At 35.1% G+C, this 21,613-nt stretch overlaps 4 protein-coding genes across 10 annotated transcripts; 2 read left to right on the forward strand and 2 right to left on the reverse strand.

Annotated features, from left to right (window-relative positions):
- The first annotated feature begins 2,940 nt into the window (after window positions 1–2,940).
- Window positions 2,941–8,383, forward strand: LOC133698686 (uncharacterized ATP-dependent helicase C29A10.10c-like). Its single transcript, XM_062121706.1, has 10 exons — window positions 2,941–3,050; window positions 3,139–3,262; window positions 4,314–4,838; window positions 4,974–6,101; window positions 6,202–6,526; window positions 6,606–6,864; window positions 6,970–7,186; window positions 7,384–7,754; window positions 7,838–7,997; window positions 8,101–8,383. Exons 2-9 carry the CDS (start codon window positions 3,146–3,148, stop codon window positions 7,986–7,988), a joined length of 3,093 nt encoding a protein of 1,030 aa, XP_061977690.1. The 5' UTR covers window positions 2,941–3,050; window positions 3,139–3,145; the 3' UTR covers window positions 7,989–7,997; window positions 8,101–8,383.
- Window positions 8,384–9,436: 1,053 nt separating this feature from the next.
- LOC133698210 (kinetochore-associated protein KNL-2 homolog) lies at window positions 9,437–13,777 on the reverse strand. 7 transcript variants are annotated; one of them, XR_009843030.1, is made up of 9 exons: window positions 13,639–13,777; window positions 13,460–13,545; window positions 13,229–13,373; window positions 12,018–13,145; window positions 11,391–11,454; window positions 11,129–11,231; window positions 11,006–11,064; window positions 10,129–10,183; window positions 9,777–9,806 (listed from the first exon to the last, which is right to left on the reverse strand). XR_009843030.1 is itself a non-coding variant. In XM_062121063.1 (8 exons), exons 1-8 carry the CDS (start codon window positions 13,675–13,677, stop codon window positions 9,769–9,771), a joined length of 1,599 nt encoding a protein of 532 aa, XP_061977047.1. In that variant the 5' UTR covers window positions 13,678–13,777; the 3' UTR covers window positions 9,437–9,768. The 7 variants fall into 7 exon arrangements, 3 of the variants coding, with proteins under 3 accessions (XP_061977047.1, XP_061977046.1, XP_061977048.1); XR_009843032.1 differs by having other exon boundaries at window positions 11,129–11,285; XM_062121063.1 differs by lacking the exon at window positions 11,129–11,231 and having other exon boundaries at window positions 9,437–9,806; window positions 12,018–13,130.
- Window positions 13,778–14,454: 677 nt separating this feature from the next.
- On the forward strand, window positions 14,455–15,303 carry LOC133700117 (probable F-box protein At5g04010). Its single transcript, XM_062123674.1, has one exon. It carries the CDS (start codon window positions 14,455–14,457, stop codon window positions 15,301–15,303), a length of 849 nt encoding a protein of 282 aa, XP_061979658.1.
- Window positions 15,304–19,526: 4,223 nt separating this feature from the next.
- LOC133698309 (putative disease resistance protein RGA3) lies at window positions 19,527–20,347 on the reverse strand. The gene has a single exon (XM_062121189.1). It carries the CDS (start codon window positions 20,345–20,347, stop codon window positions 19,778–19,780), a length of 570 nt encoding a protein of 189 aa, XP_061977173.1. The 3' UTR covers window positions 19,527–19,777.
- Between the last annotated feature and the right edge of the window lie 1,266 nt (window positions 20,348–21,613).

Raw genomic sequence — 21,613 nt, forward strand, 5'->3', positions numbered from 1 at the left:
AAGAGAGACAAACTTGATAAAAAGGCAGAACCTGGAATCTTTATAGGCTACAGCTTAGTCTCCAAAGCCTACAGGATTTATCTTCCACAAGATAACAAAGTGATTGTTAGCAGAAATATCCAATTCTTTGAGTTAGAAAGCTGGAACTGGGAGAAAAATAAGCTTGAATTTCAAGAGGAGAATGCTGATGTTGATGATGCATCTGTTACAAAAATCAGATTGCTTTCTGATATCTATCAGAGTTGCAATATGGCATTAATTGAACCTGCAGGATATAAAGAAGCTGCTGCAGATCAACATTGGATGGCTGCAATGAAGGAGGAGCTTATAATGATTGAGAAGAATCAGACTTGGATACTTGTAAACAGACCTGCACATAAAAAGGCCATAGGAGTCAAATGGGTTTATAGAACCAAGTTCAATGCTGACGATTCTATAAATAAACACAAAGCAAGACTTGTTGTCAAGGGATATGCTCAGATGTTTGGGGTGGATTTCTCTGATACCTTTGCTCCGGTTGCTAGGCTTGATACTATAAGAATGCTGCTTGCTCTTGCTGCTCAAAATGGCTGGACTATACATCAAATGGATGTCAAATCTGCATTTTTAAATGGATATTTGGAGGAGGAAATATTTGTGGAGCAGCCTGAAGGTTTTGTTATTCAAGGAGAAGATGAGAAAGTATATCTGCTGAAAAAGGCTCTCTATGGTTTAAAGCAAACACCAAGGGCTTGGTACAGCAGGATTGATGCACATTTGTTAGACTTAGGCTTTACAAAAAGTCTAAGTGAATTTACACTCTATCTCAGAAAAATCAATGATGAATTGCTTGTTGTTTCTCTTTATGTGGATGACTTACTTGTGACAGGAAGTAACATGGAGCAGATTGATGTGTTCAAAAGAGAAATGAAGAATGTCTTTGAAATGACTGACTTGGGGAAAATGACATTCTTTCTCGGCATGGAAGTTCAACAAAAGCAGAATGCAATCTTCATATGTCAGCAAAAATATGCTAAAGAGATTTTAAAGAAGTTCAACATGGAAAAGTGCAGATCAACAGCAATACCAATGAATCAAAAGGAGAAATTTTGCAAAGAAGATGGAGCTGCAAAGATTGATGAAACACTCTATAGAACCTTAATAGGATGCTTGATGTATCTTACTGCAACAAGACCTGACATTATGAATGCTACAAGTATACTTTCAAGGTATATGCATTGTGCAAGTGAAATTCATTTTCAAGCAGCAAAAAGAATTGTCAGATATATTAAGGGAACAATTGACTACGGATTGAAGTTTTGTCAAGTCAAAAACTCCATACTCCATGGTTATTCTGACAGTGATTGGGCCAGCTGCGTTGATGACATGAGGAGCACTTCAGGTTATTGTTTTAGTTTTGGTTCTGCCATTTTTTCGTGGAGTTCAAAGAAGCAAGAAGTCATTGCTCAATCCACAGCTGAGGCAGAATATGTTGTTGCTACTGCTGCTGTGAATCAGGCTATTTGGATTAGAAAGTTAATGGCTGATTTGCAGATGGAGCAAAAGGAAAGCACACAAATACTTGTAGACAATCAAGCTGCAATTGCAATTGCAAAAAATCCTGTGTTTCATGGCAAAACGAAACATTTCAAACTGAAACTCTATTTCCTAAGAGAAGTTCAAAGAGAAAGTGAAATACAGCTGATCTATTGCAAAACAGAAAATCAAAATGCTGATATTCTGACCAAGCCACTTCCTCAAGCTAAGTATGAATTCTTTAGGCAGAGACTTGGAGTCTGCAACTTCAGAGCCAAAGAGGAGTGTTGAATTCATGTCTCAGAAGCTGCTGATGAAGAAGCAGCTGATGTGGAATCTGCTGATGTGGAAGCTGATATGAGTTTTAGCTTTAATAAAACACTAGCTATTTGAATTTGTCAATTTCTGTTAGGATTGATATAATCCTTTTGTTTAGTCATTATCCTTTGAATTCTGTTACGTAACAGCAGGAGATAATGTTGCTGTTACTTGCCTTTAAAGCTTTACTTTTCAATATTTTTCATTAAGCCTGTATGATCAATAAAACAGTGAAGTTAAACAAGAAGTCGATATTTGTTCTCTTTTGCATTTTCATTCTGTTAAAATCCAACACATAGCTATATATTTGTTTAACTCTGTCAACCTATGTTAAGTCTAATTATGTTGCAAAAGGGTTGTAAAAATTAATGAAGATATTTTTCCTTTCTAGTTTCAGGCATTAATTCAATGTTAATGTTTTTATTTTAGATGAAATAGGAGAAATGTATAGTGAGAATCAACAATGAGATGACGATCATCTCCTAAACAGGGTTGTTAAACTCGGGACAACTTTCGTATAAAATAACAAAGAAGTTGTCTCCCTATCTAGTTAAAATTTGTTGCGCTATATATATATATATTTCAAAACTACATCAAAATTCTTCTACATGCACGTTATTTCATTAGGTACCAAAAACGTTGTACGGCAAACTATATTTTTGCCTCTATAGCTTTTCCAACATTGATCTTATAGTTTCTAAAATGTTTCAATTTTACCACCGATAATTAAATGGCTAACAAAATGTTGGAACCGGCCCATACGGAGGGATCTCTTTGACAAACTAAAACAAATTCAAAGGTTGCAACAAGTTTCACTGCATACAAAGATTCTTGGCGCAGAAACCATATATATATAGAACAAAAATGAAAGAGAAGGGAGAAGGGATATTGCTTGAAAGAATCTTGTTTGAGTAGAAGGGTTGAGTTAGAAAACGTTTAAACGACAGAGATTATGCTAGGAATTCTGAACTACAGGGATAGGTATGGAGCATTTGTGAATCTAAAGTTATTCTTTTCTCTGTATCCCTGGCAAAGTCCATATACGAGGAAGAAAGACTTGAATATAAAAGGTGGAAACGATAGTTGACGTGAAGTCTATGAAAGGAATACATTTTAAATGTATCAAGCTTTTCTTTGTTTCCAAGGAAAAGCACGGCATATACTTTTCTTTCACTAGCAGAAGTGCTCAAGACATTAACTGTTCTGGATTTGCTACGGTATAGATGAGTTTGTGCTTCATTTTGCAACTCATAATAACCATATAATGTTGTTGTGCTTTTTGAGAAGCTGATGAATATGTAACAGGAAAGCAATGGACAAGAGAACTGATCGTGTGAAGTGGGAAAGGGTCAAGGGTAGAGGGTTCCTAGATTTAGTGTTTTCTTGGTCTATTCAAGATGTGCTCAATAAGGATCTTTACAAAGACCAGGTTCGTTAATTTGCAATAACATTCTCTTTGAAGATCATAATCTTATTCCATGTTTTGTTAAGTTCTTCATAGTTTTTTTTAAGAAGGAAAGCTCAAGGAAAAATATAGCTTGAAACTAAATAGAATAAGTTGAAAAACTAAGACGTAGAAGAGTTTGAAAACCTATCAAATACTCTTCTTTCAACTTCTTTTATTAAATTGAGAATTTATTGTTGTCAATAATTAATTATTTGTCATTAATGTTCTATTATTATCATTTTTAGTTGTATTTCTAAATTAAAGAGAATAAGCTGAAGAAACTAAGGTGTAGAAAAGTTTGAAAAATCCGCATAAATATCATCTATCAACCTTAATTGTCCACCATAAAACAAAATTAACAATATTTTTTGAATTTTACCCTTTCATGTTAAATAAAAAAACTTTTCATATTTATTATTCATAGACTAGATCAATTAATGAATTATTAAAAAATAGTTCATTACATGCTAAAGAAGAGTCAGAACCAAATTCAAGTCAATAATACAGTGAATTGCTATAGCTAGTCTCTAAAACATGAGATCCAAGTCCATGCCGGTACCTAAAGCCAAGGTCACTTTGCTTATATTTATTTATGATTCTTTAATTTTTTATTATATAAATTATAAGAAAATTTTGTATTTAGTCGGTGAAGTGTCAAGGGTTTTAGATTCTACAGGAACATACTAAAGTACTGTTTGAGATTAATTTCTAGTTTACATATAATAAATAAATTTATTTAAACCATGTTAATATTTCTGTTTAAAAAATCTTATTGAAATTTTTTTTTCAATAAAGTCTTAACTAAATGAAGTTTAACCATTTTAATTTGGCCCTTGGGAACAAATTTTCTAACATTATGTTCTTTTAAGAGCTTTTGGATTTAAATTTCTGTCAAAACCAGTTGGTTTTTCTACTGCAAGATTTTCTTCAAAAGTTTGGCAAATTAAGCTCTTGAAAATTCATACCAAGATTTCCTGCTAGCCAGATTACAAGCATGATAATGATTCTGAACTCTGATATTGTCCCCTAATAGGTGGAGGAGATCCCAAACTCCTTCATGTCAACAGCTCATTACATGAAAGCATTCATTACACCCCTACATGTGGAAACACATGCTGATTTGCTTTCAAGTACAGAATCACTGGCTGGAGCACCAACTTATAGAATACTTCGTGTTAGAAAATCTAAGGATTACAAGCCACCTAAGGACTTGTTTTATGAAATTTCGATGGAAGAAACCAGAGGTGGATATGTGCCTTGGGTTGGGGATCTTATAGCCCTGACAAATGTGAAACTGAAGTGCATTGATGATTTAAGGAAGACCCAGGAATCCTATCATGTTGCTTTCGTTCATACCGTGAAAAGGGGAAATCGTTTGACACCCTCGATTCTGTCTTCGAAGCCCATAGTGGATGAAGAAGGCTTGAAGAATGGAACACTCTTTGCTGTTCATTTGATAAATCTGACGACAAATTTGCGAATATGGAGATCGTTGCACTTGGAACTCGAAGGGAGGAACATGAACGTTATTGAGAAAGTGCTGCAAAATAATTTCAATGTAAGAAGAACTATGATTCTGGTTTCTTGATTCAGCATCTCATTTTGGTAATCCCCAGCTTTGAAGATGGCAAATCTGTTTGTTGTATTCATTTCTATATTGAGCTTGACTGCATCTATAACTGATCTCATGCAGGATGATGGAAATTGTACTATCTGCTCTTCTCGTAAAAAAAGTGATGCTGCCTCTGCCCGCATAAGGGATACATTACAGTCTTCTAATTTAAACAGCTCGCAAGAAGCTGCGGTTTTAAGCTGTATTCACACAGCCAGATGCTGTCATCAGTACACTGTCAAATTAGTACAGGGTCCTCCAGGAACTGGGAAAACAAAGACAGCTAGTTGCTTATTACAATCACTATTAAGAATGAAATGCAGAACACTTACATGTGCTCCAACTAACATTGCAGTGCTAGAAGTTGCAGCTCGTGTCGTGAGTACAGTTGCCGATTTAGTTGGATATGAAACTTATGGCATGGGAGACATAATTCTGTTTGGGAATCGGGAGAGAATGAAGGTTGATGGTGATCAGAATGACCTTCTTCATGTATTTCTTGATCATCGTGCTGATATACTTGAGAAGAGCTTTGATCCATCAACTGGCTGGAAACACAGTTTAGCTTCATTGATTAGTTTACTTGAAGACTCTGAAGCGCAATACCATTTGTACTTGCAGGATAACATGGGAAAGGAAGGACTTTTGACTTGTGAGCGATTCGAATGGAAAAGATTTGATTTCTCCGGAAAGCAATTAAAGTTCTGTATTGTGAATTTGTATACACACTTACCGACTACTTTGATTTCATTAGAAGTGATGAGGATCATGACCAGGGCTCTTGATTTGATGACATCACTTGAAACCTTGTTGCTTAGTCTCAGTGCTGCCGATGAAGGTTTAAAGCAGATTCCAGGGGAAAATGAAGATGAAGAAAGAAAACTTCATAATCGTATAAAGTTGATAAATGAAAAAAGGGAATGCCTCAATACTCTACGCTTACTTTCTCTAAAATTTCAGGTTCCAGAACTCGCTGATAAAAATGCTATTGAGAAATTCTGCTTATCAAATGCATGCCTGATTTTCTGTACCGTGTCAAACTCTGCCAGGCTGCATAGTATAAGAATGGCACCTCTGCGTTGCTTGGTGATTGACGAAGCTGCTCAGCTCAAAGAATGTGAATCAACCATCCCCTTACAACTCTGCGGCCTTCACCATGCTATTCTCATAGGAGATGAACAGCAATTGCCTGCCATCGTTAATAGCAAGGTTTGGATTTTCCTGAATGGTTCTATTCCTCTATCTTTTGATGCCATCAAAACCTTTTACTTTTTCGTACCATAACATGTTTAAAATGCACCACTATTAGATTTCTGAGAAGGCTGGTTTTGGTAGAAGTTTGTTTGAGAGGCTCGTAAAGCTGGGATGCAAGAGCCATCTTCTAAACATTCAATATCGAATGCATCCATCAATAAGCTTATTTCCGAATACGGAGTTCTATGGAAGGCAGGTTTTGGATGCGCCAAACGTCCAAGAAACTGGCTACAGGAGACGGTTCCTCCAAGGAGACATGTTTGAATCCTACTCTTTCATAAATATAGCCCATGGAAAAGAGGAATTTGTTGAGAAACAGAGTTTCAAAAATACAGTCGAGGCTGCTGCTGCTGCTGATATAGTTGGGAGACTTTTCAAAGGTTCTATTTAGAAATATCAGATGTTTCTGATGTATCTATTGATCTACAGAATTCTTTTGACTTCATTTTGATGTTACAGATATTAATGGCACTGGGAAGAAGGTTAGCATAGGTATCATATCACCATACCAGGCTCAAGTTCATGCAATTCAAGAGAAGATTGGGAAATTCATTTCAGACTCTGACAGTGCCTTTTCTGTAAGTGTTGGCACGGTTGATGGTTTTCAGGGTGGAGAGGAGGATCTGATAATTATCTCTACTGTTCGAAGCAATGAGAACGGATCGGTGGGTTTTGTTTCGAATCCTCAACGCGCAAATGTGGCGCTGACTCGTGCAAGGTACTAAATAAGAATCGAGAAAACATCAGCAGCTCAAAAGTTTCATTTCCTTTTTTTTTTTGCCTCTCCATTCCTATTTGAACTTTTATATTTTCTGGTGTGGAGGTATTGCCTCTGGATTTTAGGAAATGAAGCAACTTTAGTTAAGAGTGAATCTATTTGGAAGAAGATAGTCAACGATGCGAAGCATCGGCAATGCTTCTATAACGCTGAAGAGGATGAGAGTTTGGCTCAGGCTATTACAGAAAGCTTGATCGAGCATGGCCGACTTGATGTTCTGCTACAAACTCACTCCCCATTGTTCCGGAATGCAAGATGGATGGTAAGCTTATTAGTTCTTGGCAAGTCTTGAATATTTTTTTCAGAAATATTAACAGAATATACAATAGTTGCTGCTCTGCTGATCCATGGAACTGGAGCAAGCCATTCTTCAGAACAGATATTACTGCTTCTTAGCCCACAATAATGTCATGCTCCGGTGCCAAGTATTAATCAGCTTTTACCTTCACTTTAATACAGGTTTTTTTCAGTGATGATTTTCGGAGATCCGTGGCGAGAGTTAGGAATGTCAGAATCTGTAAGGAAGTGCTTTCCCTATTAGCCAAGCTTTCAAACGGTTGGCGTCAGCATCAGTCTCGCAAGAAGAGAAGACTGCTGGTTCACAATGGCATTTCTTCTCCACTGATAGAGCAGTATAAAGTTAGTGGACAGCTAAATATGATCTGGACTGTGGACATTCTGCAGGAAAACTCATTCTGCATTCAAGTTTTGAAGGTTTGGGATATTTTACCATCATCTGATATACCAAAACTAGCACCGCGTCTCGACACCTTGTTTCAGAATTACACGGAGGAGCAGATGAATCGCTGCTTATACAAATGTATGGAGGGGTAAGTTAACTGCAAAGATTTCAAGATATTTTTCATTCTTAGGATTCAAAATGTTGCTTATCACTTTTCCATTTCTGCTGCAGGAATTTGGTTGTTCCAATGAGATGGACAGTGGACTCGTCTAGTGATCATCAGGACAGCTGCGGCGAAGCCGATGCTGTGCAGCTGCCGAAATCACTTGCATCACCCTGTCTAGACGATGGACAGGGGACTCGTCAAGTGATCATCGAGTAAAGCTGCCAGGTATGCTACAGTTCTAGGTGGTACCGCCTTAGATTTTATCCCTGCCTTGATGGTTTTTGCTGGAAATAGCATCTAACATTAGTTTTATGCTGACTGTGATCAGAAAACAATGGAGGCTCAGAAGGAATTAGCAGAAGCGATGTTGTCGATCAGAATGATCACTGTTGGGGTCAGATTCTTTCCTCGTCAAGAACCAAATTACAATTCCAATCCAAAGAAATAGAAGTTCTTGAAGGGCAAGGACAATGATGCCTCTTTTACATTTCCAGCTTCTAGCCAGAGAATGTCTCCCTAGGTCTTTGAAACTCATGAACGTAACATTACAGTAATTTCTAATTTTAGATTCTTCAAATAATAATAATAATAATAAAGTTTGGATTTCTGAAGGATGAAGTTCCATTTCCTGGTTGCATTTTTACTTGTAAAAAATTACAAACATAGTTATTAAAGCCCGGCCAATTGCAAAATTTTACTTGTAAAAAACTATTATAGCTCGACCGGCCTAACAAATTATTTGAGATTCAAAATCTAACCTCGAGTTTTTATTTGAATCGATAGTGATATTAACTCGACTAAACCTAAGTGATCTAATATATTGACTCGTTACCTGATTGATTTGAAGCAACTCAGTTCAAATCCAGTTGAGTCAATATTAAGGAATTTTTATTTTTTTTAAAAAAACCCTAAACATCATCATTTAGAAAAAAAAAATTCAGATTGACATGATGATTCATGGGTTGGCGTGGAGATCTAGTTACCCCGGCCCTAAATCAAATCAGACCTGGACAGCTATGATAAAAAATAATTTTTCATTTGAATGAAAGATTATTTCAGCTATTCAAATATGATAATGATGTTATATGTAGAAGCTCTAGTAAGGGGGAAAAAAAAGTAGAGAACAAGAGATCACTAACTAATCTTCAAAAATTTAAGCTTTAAGTAGCATGGAAATCAACCAGCAATTGCACCGTACCAAAAGCTGTGCCTTCTGCCATCTGCCTTACTCTTCTAACTAATCTTCATACCTAGTTTGATGGTAGATTATTAATGCTTACTCTGATGCAAAAGTGTGCGATCTGCATTTGTCACCATATTCAGATTTATTTATTTTCAATGTGGTCCTTGAACAAAATAATTTCTTAATTTGGTTCCCAACAGATCAAGGATTCCGTAACTGGGTTTCTCCCGAAATTATCAGAAATTTATAAAATATACAGTTTAGATAGAAAATGCTTTCACGGACATGGAAGGATGACTCAATTAAGAAATGATTAAAACTTCAGAAACCCAATTGGAGAAACTTTTAGTTTGAGAACCCAATTAAAGAAACGATCCCCTTGATGTTTGAAGCTGAATGAATGAATAAAGATTATAATTGTCTCTCCATTTGGATAGAAGAAGAAAATGAAAGAAATCCTTCAGATGAGAAACAAAAATGATGGGGGGAAATGGAACCATGAATTATATTGGATCATCTTTTCAAAAAAAAAAAAAAAAACTACTATTGTGAAAGACCAGTTCGAGGATAGGAAAACATGACAAACGGTTGCGCATATGACAAAAATAAGATCCTAGATTGGGTGCTAATGCCAATTCTGAAGAGACCAACTTAATCCCTCATGGGCCTCATCATTACAGCAATTACCTCCTTTAGCCCTTTGTTTCCCATCACCATCTTTCTATAAGCTCTCCATTCCTCCCCTCCCAAACTAATGGCTTTGCTCCATGGTGATTATTGATTGCCCCAAGATAAAGGAAACTGTGGTTTTTTTCACTCTCTTTTGCTCTTCTGAGTCTTAGATTCAACCCCTGAGGACAAAGTATGCCATGCAATGAGCAAGCGAATACATTCAATTAGAAAACCCAATTCTATAGCTGAATGGAATAAATAGAAATGAAGATAATCACTTCATGACAATTGACTTGTAAGGACAAGATTTGAATCCAATACTTTAGTAGAAAATTTAAAAGTACAAAAGCAGTGATTCTTTTAGCTAAAAAAAAACCTGCTTAACCAACTTTACTTTCACCATAGTTCAGTTAAAAATCTCCAGGGTTTTTTTTTTTTTGAATCAAAAGCACCAATTCTTCTATAGTTAAATAAAAGACCATGGTTAAATAAAAGACCAACCTCTTGATGGTTCGACTACACCCAGCTCTTCTTGAACTCCAGTGATATTACGATTCTGAAACAAAAGGAACCTTAATGTATCATCATCCTTGTAAAACCATGGGGGTAGAAGAGGGAGCAGTGACAGAAAGAAAACTTTTTAGAAGTGTGTACTTCCTACAGATTGGACATTTAATGAGGTCCAATAAACATACATTTAATGAACATTTGGAATCTATGCGGAGAGACAGACATGGGTAATGAAAATATGACAGGAACCATAAAAAAAAAATGTTTCTAAATTGAAATGACAAGATATGAGCAATCACCTCCAATCACTCACCCCTTAACATGAATCCTACAATCCTACAACATCAGTTCTTGTAAAGTCAATTACTGTAGACAAATTCACATAGTTCTTCACAGCTTTGTTTCACACATAACTTTTGACCAAGTGAAGGTACTTATAAAAACTCAACAAACTCTGCATGTTTTACCAGATACACAATGCTTCAATACGTGTCAATGTTAATGACTGTATCATAAATGAGAATTGCATGTATCACAAAGCTTTGATATGTGTCGTTAATGACTGTATCAAAAACACTCCCCAAAGTGTTTTTTGTCATGTCCATAATGCCTGTCCCAAAATATTACTATTTTGAAGAGTCAAGCATTAATATTATCATGTCTGTCCCAAATTTACCCTATATATGTCGTTCTCTAAGAGTTAAATGCAGAAAACAATATCTGCAAATTGGACTTTAATATCCTCAAGAAGACTTCATGGGAGCATATCATATGTGTTCAACTAATGGACGGTGTTTGCCAAGTCTGAACAGGTGCTATCACAATCCAAAAAATGCAAAAATGGGAATATACCAGAGATACCACTAACCTCATCATAAACTGGAATTTGGTTGCGCCAGAAATCTAGGGTAGGTAAAAGTAGTCTCCCTGCAACATGTACAAAATGATTAAATAGTTGGTGAATCAGATTACAGAAGATATATTAACAGACCCTCCATAGAGATGATTTCCATCACTGGGTTTCTCAAACATGGGGAAAACCACGATCTCAGAAATGGCCATCTAAAACAGTTCAAGAGTTTGACAAATAGCTTCTGCAAAAACATAAGCAACAAGACATCTCATTTTGATTTCCTGAAATCAGAAAACTGATCTTTATGTCATAAAGGCCATAAAAATATCATATTTCTGTAATGTTCCATGTATAAAAATTCATAGACCAGGAATAAACTACAAAAAAGTAGCAAACAAACCTGATCTGGATCTTTTGAGATTCAATGATTCTGGAGAATGAATACATGTTGTCATTTCTCTAATCTGATTACAAGAATTTACCAAGGTAGACAAATTAAAAACAAGTATTTTGTATAGACTAAAAAGGTGTTAAAAAATAATGATAAAATTTGAGGCAGACATTTTAGTGCAAAGCAAAAGCGCAAATGAAAAACGCAGATCATAAAAAGCTCTATCAACTAATAGCTAGTAATAGCAGGTTCAATTACCAAAAAAAGGTGATATTCAAGTCTAATCTAAATATAGAAGTAAGCAAAAAAGTAACCCCACATAAATGACAAAATGTTACCCTTTATTTTGAAATGGTAGACTGGCAGATGCTAAAACTATCAGGATATCTACAATTTTCTTCTGAGAACATTTTTCAAGTGATGAGGGCATGAAAACATCAGAAACTTACAAGGAATTCACTTGAATTATTGGGGGAACAGCTATCTTTAAGATGGCGATGATAAAACATAAAGACAGGCCAGTTGTAACTGGTTATGATTTATGAATCGGTGGACAGTAAAAATAAATGTTGAGGATTTGCACATTTGAAAAGGAAAAAAACTAAATTACCATGAAAAAAAATCAGAATAGCTTACATCGGCATCAAAAATAACTTTCCTTCTAGCTTGCTTCATGGACAAACCTCCTTTCTCAACAGCTATTGTTTCTTTCTTCTCTTTACTTTTTGAATTTCCTGACAGTGTATTCATCTTTCTTGAAGCTCTCAACATTGCCTCTGCTATATCAAGAGTTGTGCCTGAATTTCTCTTCGGTTTACCTTCAACTGATACCAACCTTTTGGCTTTGTACCTCACTGAATGTCCAGAGACCGATTTCTGTATCGGTAAATTTATCAGATTTGTCACAGAGGCAGTGCTTTTCCTATGTCCAGAATCAATGAGATTAGCATCCAATGTCTCTGTTTCTTCCATGGATGGACTAATGATATTGGCTTCCGCACCTGACCGCATGCTGGAAAACAGAGAGTTTTCCACGAGACATTTTTCAGATTGATTTAAAATATCAGAATCTCCCCGAGTCGGAGATCTAGAAAGAGACGGCCCTTGTGTAGTATTATTTTCAGTGCATCTTAGCATAGCCTGAGGGCCTTGAGGCAAAGATGGCATTGAGAAATCACTTCCACTCTTCAGTCCATCCTTGTTTCCCTCATTTTCCCTTTTCCTTTTCTTTAAACTCGGGCTCACTTCCAAGGATACAGCCAGTACCCCACCTGAAGTTCTAACAGACCGTGTCTGGTCAGAGTTTGATTTAGTGATATTGCCCACATTATAATCCGTGAGTGCTGAGCATTCCCCCGATGCATCATTCTTGATGCTGATTCTTTCTAAACTACTTGACCTTTTAGCCATCAACTTTCCAAAGGACCTGGTTTTGCTTTTCTTGCTGCCTATCTTTTCCGAAGATAGTGCCACATCCACATGGTGACCAGAAGGTTTTGCTGGTACCACCACGCTATCTTTCACCCAACTTACATCATTTACACGACAACTTGATAGTGGTGAAAGATTCTTTGAGTCATCATTCTTCAAATTATTAACACCATCATCTACTGGCAATGATAAGAAAATAGGCCGGCATTCATTTTGAGACACCGGAGGCTCTGCCACGCTTTCACAGTTACTATTCAGAAACTTGGTTCCACATTCTTCCCAATCAGGAGGAAAGCCGAAACAGAAATGCCGAAAGACCTGTTGCAACATGAACTTTAACCTAACTTAAAGTACGATATGATGTCGAAAAACAAATAATATTAATAAACACGAAATAAAATAAGGAAAAAAAAAACCTGAGAGGAAAACCCATTTTCAACAGTGAGTGTCCTGTTAATATAACCTTGGAGAAGAACATTGACGCCATCAGCTGTCTGAAGAGTGAAAACATCGTATCTTTTGGTAATTGCTGCTGAGTGAAACACACGAACAGGTTTTTTCCTGAAATTTTTAATAATTAAAAAATAATTATTATTTACAAAGAAATCAAAGATTATAAGAGAGACAATGTAAAAATAAATAATTACTCAGGAGAAGTTAAGCCGGCAACAGCAATTTTCTTCCCTTGGAACTCCTGCTCGGCTTTGATCAACCACCAGTCATGTAACAACACCTATTTTTTCCAAAAAAATAATTAAAATAGGAGACATTATCAGCATCGTAGTGTAAAAGCGGTGGTTAAAGAAAGCAGTGATTAGTAACTAACTGTTTTCTGGAAAGATGAGGTGGCGGCTTCGGTAGTCATCTCGATACTGGAACATGGGATGAAGGTGAAGGAAATACGAGAGAAGTGAAGTGACCGTTGAGAAAGAAGAAAGAGAATTAGGAGACATTATTAAAATCGAATTGGGGTTTCTTTTGATCACTATCATTAAAAACGCTGTCGTATAAAGGATAGACACCGTTTGTTTGTTTTTGCGGTGCTTCTGAAAAAAATTAAGTTATTTTTTGCTTTAATTATTTTTTTATTATTTTGATTTGTTAATATTAAAAAATAAATTTAATATATATATATATATATATATATATATATATATTTTAAAACAAAAAAAATTAAAAATTAATCACAAACTCTAAATAAATAACATGAGTACCATCAGGGAAAAAAAAGTTATTCTTCAACTTGATTATTAAACCCAATCTAACTTAATTTAAATCAAATTTTAATTTAAATATATTTTAATAATAATTTAATTAAATTTAGGTGATCTAATAAGTTAATTCATTAGTGAATTAAAATTATTGGGTTAACGAGATTTTTCTTAAAAAAAACTTTTACCACCGGAATAGGATTAACCCTAACTAATCCGGATTAGGATATCCAAGATGGAACAGGAATCCCATCGGCTTACTGATCAATAGAATAGATTAGCAGCCTATATAATTAAGCACCTCCAGGGTTGAAATCCACTCCATTCTTTAGCCTTCCAAGAATTGATCGTTAGAATAATTAGGAGAAACCAAATTAAGCCATCTCTCCATGTCTCTCACGAAGCTCAAACGCTCTTCTAGTCAAGAAAATATGGATCATGTTTCTGTCAAAAGACTCAAACTCTTCAAGAATAAACTAGTATCCTATTCGCCATCGCCATCGCCATCTTGGGAGCTTCTTTTTCTAGTGGCTCGGTATCTAGACCCTAAATCCCTTGCTACTGCTTCTTGTGTGTCCAAATCATGGCTGGAGTCATTCTCCTCTGAGGATATTTGGCGGTCGATATGCTCTGCTCACTACCCTTCTGTCTACAACCTCAAACACGTAGACCCAGCTGTCTCTTGCCACCGCCTTTACGGTATTGCCTCCACGGCAGCCTCCAAGCTCCAGCTTCAAAAGCCAATAAAACCCCACCTGCCCCTAAATGACCTCCTCTTCGTCATCAATGCAAGGACCGGAGAGTCTTCCACTTTATTCACCCTATCCAAACCATGCGATGAACTCCAGGTAGATCCTAATGGGATATTCAAGTTCGCTGTCGACGTAGATCTTGAGTCTTCACTGAAAAAAGAAGCGATACGGGAGATAAAAGTCACATGGAACGTTGTGTTGAGAGGTTGGAAAGCTGTATTTAATATGATGGAATCTTGTAGTGGAAAGGCCAGCCTTGTTCCGGAGGCAGAAGACTTGTTTTCCAAGGAGCTTCCATTGCCGGGGTGTTGCTCAAACATGGTCACCGCGAGCAGCCTTGTTGCTGAGATAAAGTTGGGATTTTGCAGTGAGAATTGTATTGATGAGGAGGAGGGTATAGAGGATGACGGCAAGTTCAAGAGAGGAAAGTTGAGTTTGGCCATCATGAATACAAAACATTGGAGGTACCTAAGCATGGATGATGCTCAGAGACATTTGCAGCACTTTTTGCTGCCTTGCGATGCCTAAGTCGTTCTCGTCTCTTTTCTGATCACTTCTGGGAAGCTTGCATGGTGGCTCCTCTGATCAAAGCTTCTTGCAGTTCTTTTTTTTATTCATTTTAGTTTTACAAGTCTGGCATTGTGTAGCCTGTGATGCAATGATTAATGTTAATAAATTTCATCAGCAGTGATTTGTACTGTTAATATCTTTGATGATTCTGTCTTCCTACCCATGAAATCTTTGTTACTCTCAAAATAATAATAATAATAATAATCCCTGACAGCACAAGACACAAGCCCTTCTTCCCAAAAAAAAAAAAAAAATACTATTGCTATCGAATTCAGATAGAATATAACTCAAAATGAGTCCCTGTAACTCCTGCATGTATAGCAAAAGCAACTCCAGCCATGCCAATAACTTCACCAGCAACAGGTTCGGGGTGTTGATTTTTTTTCTCTCTTCTTTTTCAAGGTAAAAAAATAATTTTACCTGGTCAATAAAATATAAAATTTTCTATCAAAAACTTTATTGACTTTGGATAAGTTGTTTAATAGTAAAAATATATATTTGTCTCGTGATAAAAAAATAAAATTATTGCACTGTTAGATAAGAGTGTTTTGAGGTTTTTAAATTTTAATATACAATGCAATTACATTTTTAACCTTGAAAAAGAAAAAATATAATATTAGCATTTGGGGGTATTTTTATACTTTCATATAGGTAGTTTGTGTAATTGTCAAGGTCATAATATACAATTTGGTATTTTCAAATTTTTTAATGTTTAAAGTTATTGTAGCGTGCTCGGCACTCCTTAGCACGTGGGTGGCGGCTACATCATTTAGGAGGCGTGTATGACGTCACCCAGTGAACATGCATAACTAGCCTTCTATCATCTCTTTAGTCGCATCTTTGTGTCTTCTTCCATTTGGAGTGGCGCATAGCAGCTTACAGTGATCAAATTATCGTTTGTGGTCATTTGATTTCCCCCTTCTTTTCTCTCTCTTAATATGTAATGTACACCATTATTTTCTTTTCAATTTCAGTTTTTAATATATTAATTTCTTATTTCGATCCTTTTTTTATTTATAGAAGTTTTTATTCTTTTCAATTTAGTCTTTTAATTGCAATTTCTCATATGTTTGGTTTTTCACTTTAGTTCTTATTTTTTAAAATTTTTAATTTTGTCTTTGGCACTTTTGTTGAAGTTTTTTTCTTTCAATTTCATCCTTTAATCAAATTTTTTGTTGTTTTATTTTTTTTCAATTTGACCCTCATTCTTTATAATTTTTTAAAGCTATTTTTCAATTCAATTAAACCCTCCAATTGAAAATTTTTATCCCTCTAATTATTAATGTTTTCTCACCCTCATTTTTTTCAATCTTTTTATGTTATTAATTTTTTTTGTTTTATTTTTCAACATTTAATTTGTTGGGAATTCGGCTTTGTATGATCTTATTGTTCTGCATTAGTTATTTTTTAATATTAGTCTTGTGATTATCTTCAAGTTTTTTTTCTGTGAGTTTATCTCAGTTTCATGATCTAAGTCACGATTTTTTCATGACTTTTTTTAATATAAGTTTTTTTAGATGTTTTGTTTCTATTTCAATTTTCAATGTATTATTTTAATTCATCTATAATTTTTTTTATACAAATGAATTTTTTTAAAAAATAAAAAATATTCATTTTTAAATTATATTGCAAATGTATTCGGCCTTGCAAAATTTTTTAAAAATAAAAAAATATCATTGGCATGTATTTCGGCACAAAAAGTTATTTGAAAAGCAACCGCTACCACACTGCCAAGCACCTTCTAAATCATGAGTTTTTTAAGATGTAGATTTATCTTTTATTTATTTAAATAAATATATTTAATAAACATAATCATATGCATGTTTCATTTTATGTTATGAAATATCTTGATCTTGCTTGCATAGACTTTTCAATTTATAATTTGAATTTTCTCATGTAAAAATACATTGTGAAGCAACTTGCATACCATTTTAGTTTTTATACCAGATTTAGTTTTCATTGTTTTGATTACTATTTATTTTCTTTTTAATTTTTTGATGGTTAAGAATTTTATTCAAGATTTTTTTTTATCTTTTATATGGTCATTTCAGTCTTATGATCAAAATTGCTGGTTATGAAGATTGATTTGATTTAATTTTTATTTTTATTTATTTTATTATTTGATATTAAGCTATTAGGCCTTGAGTTTTTTTTTTTTTTCCTTCTTCTGGATTATCCCGGATTATAGGTTAATCAACTTAACTTAGAGTTCATTTAGGTTTTCACCATTTGAATATCTTCTTTTATGTTAAAAAAAAATAAGTCACTCCATAACGTAACACGGAAAAAAAAATCTAGTGTATATCTCGTCCATTCTCAACTAAATCTTCCTTTTTGACAATTGAATGTACCCTTGTAAGCACATAAATTTAGTAATTTCATAACTCTTTCTTGGGTATTATGATCACCAATATAAGTAAAAATATTAATTAATTATTTTTCTTGAATCAATTGGGATGGGATAATAAATTTTTGTTTTCACCTTTTTGCTAATAAATCAATATTTTTGTGAGGAATAGCATGATATATAAAATTATAATGATCAATACATATGATTCAATTAATGTCTGAATAATCAAGAATTCTACTTTTGATTTTACTGGAAAGATATGAACTAAAGAATTTATGTTTAATTTTATTATTATTTATTGAAGGGTTAGAAATTCAATATAAACCCAAAAGGATAAAATTAGAAAAAAAATAAAATCATTGTTATATTTAACAATTCAATGAACAGTGAAGAAGGCAAATCATACTCCAATATGTGTATAACAATAACCACAATAGCTGCAAGAAAGTAACCAGATAACCAGCCGCAAACAGGCAGCTAAGAAAATCAAGGCTCGAGGATCTAAACAAGACAGAAACATCCAGCTTCAAGCCAATGACCGCAAGGAGCTCACTGTTGTAGAAGATCTGAGCCGACAAGACACTGAGATTATGCAAACAAAGAATTTAACACTAATGGCAAGTTCAAAAAAATCTTAATATCTTAGTGGATGAATCAGTTAACTATTAATCAGAAAGCAATATCATACCAGCTCGCTCTTCTTGCTCTGGTAAAGAGGTTTTCCATTGAATCTCTACAGGTCCAAAACACAAGCATATATCGCATACTTATTGAACAACACACGGGGAGAAAAATGACACAACGTGTAGCGAAAGAAGAACCTATTAAGATGTTTTTTAAATGTTTACAGTCAACATCAATATGAGGGACATGAGCAATCTTGGGCCAATCTTCTCCTATTTCCCTTTGGCACCTTCCGCCCAGACTTGGACACATCCTGATCACAAGCTTTTGAAGTTCCTTCAGATTGCCGGTGCACTCTGGCAATTCTATGATGTTTGGACAGTCTTATATTGCAAATGTTTGTAAGGAGCCTGCAGATCCTTGAAGAAACTGTTTTGGTAATGCTCGCGTTGCTGGTAATGTTATAAAACATAGAGTCTGAAGGTTAAGTGGCTTAAATCCCTCCTCTTGCTCTTCGTCTATTGTCATCAGATCAAGCTTTTCACATACCATAATACTCAAATACTCAAGTGCAGTTAGGTATTTCATACTTCGTGGCAAAAAGATCAAGTTTTTACACCCTTCAATGCACAATTTCTGAAGACTTTTAAGACCTTGCATATCTTCACACAAATATTCAGGATTTTCACAGCTAGAAATCAATAAAATTTGAAGACTCTCCAAGCACCCAACTCCACCTTCTGGCAACCGCTTCTGCTTGGTGATTAGAAATAACAATCTAAGGCTGATCAAGCACCTCACATCTTTTGGCAGCTCTTCGAATCCATCACCTAGAATCAGAGCCTGTAAATTTTGTAACTTGAAAATAGATTTTGGGAATCTTTTCAGCTTTGTATTCTCAACCAAATTCAGATATCTCAACTCTTTCAGGGAGCCAATCTTATCCGGCAGAAATTCACAGACATCCATTAGTTCCAGCGACCGCAAATGCTTAAATCCTGACAAACATTTCTCGAAGTCTGTTCTGCAACTAGGTTCCTCTAGACTGGTTACAAAAACAAGCGTTCTCACACGCTCTATCTCATTTGGGAACTTAGGAAGAGCTTGGAAAAAAAAATTAAGAGTCAACAACTGATAAATGTCTGGTAGTTTTGAAAACTTGGTGGTTATTTGAGCGTAGGATTGAACATTCATTTTGAACCAATGATGATGCAAGATCATGCACTAAATCATGCATTTTAAAGCTAAGTACAAAAAGCAAATCGTTAACATCTTGGAAGAAACATTTTGAGATCAACTCACGCACATAGCGAATCCCAACATCTTCCAAGTTTTCACTTGGATGTGATGATTGATGAACCAGTCCTTGTGCCATCCAAAACTGCACCAATACGGATCCGTGAACTTATAATCTTTTGGAAAGATCGATCAATAAAGAAAGCATCTTTTCAAGTGATTTTAGAGTCGTTGATAGCTTATTTTTAAAGCAGGTAAAATACCATCTTCCTTCTCTTCCCAGGTCTCACTATCTCTTACCAATTTACACTCCCTTTCATCAGTTATACCATAAAGTTGAGTTCCCAAGTTGATTACTGCCAGAGGAATTTGCTTGCATTTTCCCACTATTTCTTTCCCAATTTCTACCAAATTTGGATGTTGCTCCTTCTGCCTTTCCATAAATGCACACTTGTAAAACAAAGACAGACAATCCTTTTGATCAAGAAGACTTAACTCGTGCGCGCCAGCAGAACCCATAATCTGTGCAACACGTTTACTTCTGGTGGTTACTATGATCTTACTTCCAAGTGCACCTTTTGATAATATAGGCTTCAGCAAGAGCCACTTCTGGGAGTCTTCGTTCCAAACATCATCTAAAATAAGCAAGTCTTTCCTACCATTTAAAATCGCTTCTAGTTTTGCTTTTAGTTCAATCTCTTCCAAGTCGTTACATCTTTCCCCAGTTGCAGATTTGATCATCTTTTGCATCACTTGTTTGAGAGCAAATCCATCTGAAACACATGCCTGCATCTTCAGCTCAAAAAAGGCATCCTCACTTCCATCGTCATACACCGATTTGGCAAGAGCAGTCTCCCCCAAACTAACCCATTCCAACTATTGGAATGACAAAGGGATGAGCTTCATCAACCTTGAAAGGTTCTACTAAGAGGTTGATGATGCATTCCTTGTCTTTGTCTCTTCCAATAAGACCGGAAAAGCTATCAAAGGATTGTTTCATCTCTGATATTTCCTCAGGCAAGACAGAACTATGATCACTAGTCTGCTCGGTGAGGCTAAGCAGAGACTTCAGAGATTCAATCTCGGCTAGCTTGTCGTTGAGGTCCTTTATTTTACGACCCGTTTTAAAACGGAATGCAAGCTTGTTAGAACTTGAAAAGAAGCGGCGTAGCTTTCTGCTACTGCTCCCTGTAGTTTTCACCACTTGCCTCCTCAAATCTTCACACTCAAATCCATCCAGTGCGTCCTCTTCATCATACATGAATTCTCGGAGCATCTGAAGCCAGAACCGAATCTTCTCATTCCGAGACTGTTTCTTCTCGGCATCCATCAAAACTGCATTGATGGCTAACAATTTCTCTTCAAGACTTGCAAGTTCAGCTTTAAGTCCCCATGCCAGATAAAGTTCTTTAATTGCAGAAGAGCCTAACTTCCCTAAAAGGTATTTCGCAATGTCGGTTGCAAATTCTTCCATTTAATACAAATAATTTATGTATGTTGATGTTGACTATATAATGATTACAAATAATATTCTTGGATGTCTATATATGTTGATTTATTTTCCAAGTTTTCATTAGTTAATTTCTTGAATTAATTTGTATTCAAATTTTGTTGATTGAATATGTATATATGTTATTGGTTATAGCAATCTGTATACCTAGTTGGTGAAAGACATTAACATGCGGCGACTTATCCTCCACAGTTATTAGAGTTGTAAACTTCGTTTGTTATTGAAACCTTAGGGTTTCATCTGTTATTTGATCTTATAACTCAGTCTGATATCAGACATGTATACCACTACAACATTACTATTATGCTTAATATGTGTGTGTATATCTATTTTAGTTCTTGTACTTTTATTATATCACAATTTATGGCATATAACTTGAAAATATTTATAATGCATATTAAATGTTATTCCATTACTGAGTTGATTGAACTCATCTTTTCATTCTAATATTATTTTTAGATTCTTAATTTCTATTAGCAGGTTAACATTTAATTGAGAGTTTCTGCCATTTCATTTGTTGATATACTATGCTTGTTTTCGCTAGACTT

This window comes from Populus nigra, chromosome 7 (assembly GCF_951802175.1).
Source record: "Populus nigra chromosome 7, ddPopNigr1.1, whole genome shotgun sequence".
NCBI lineage: Eukaryota > Viridiplantae > Streptophyta > Magnoliopsida > Malpighiales > Salicaceae > Populus > Populus nigra.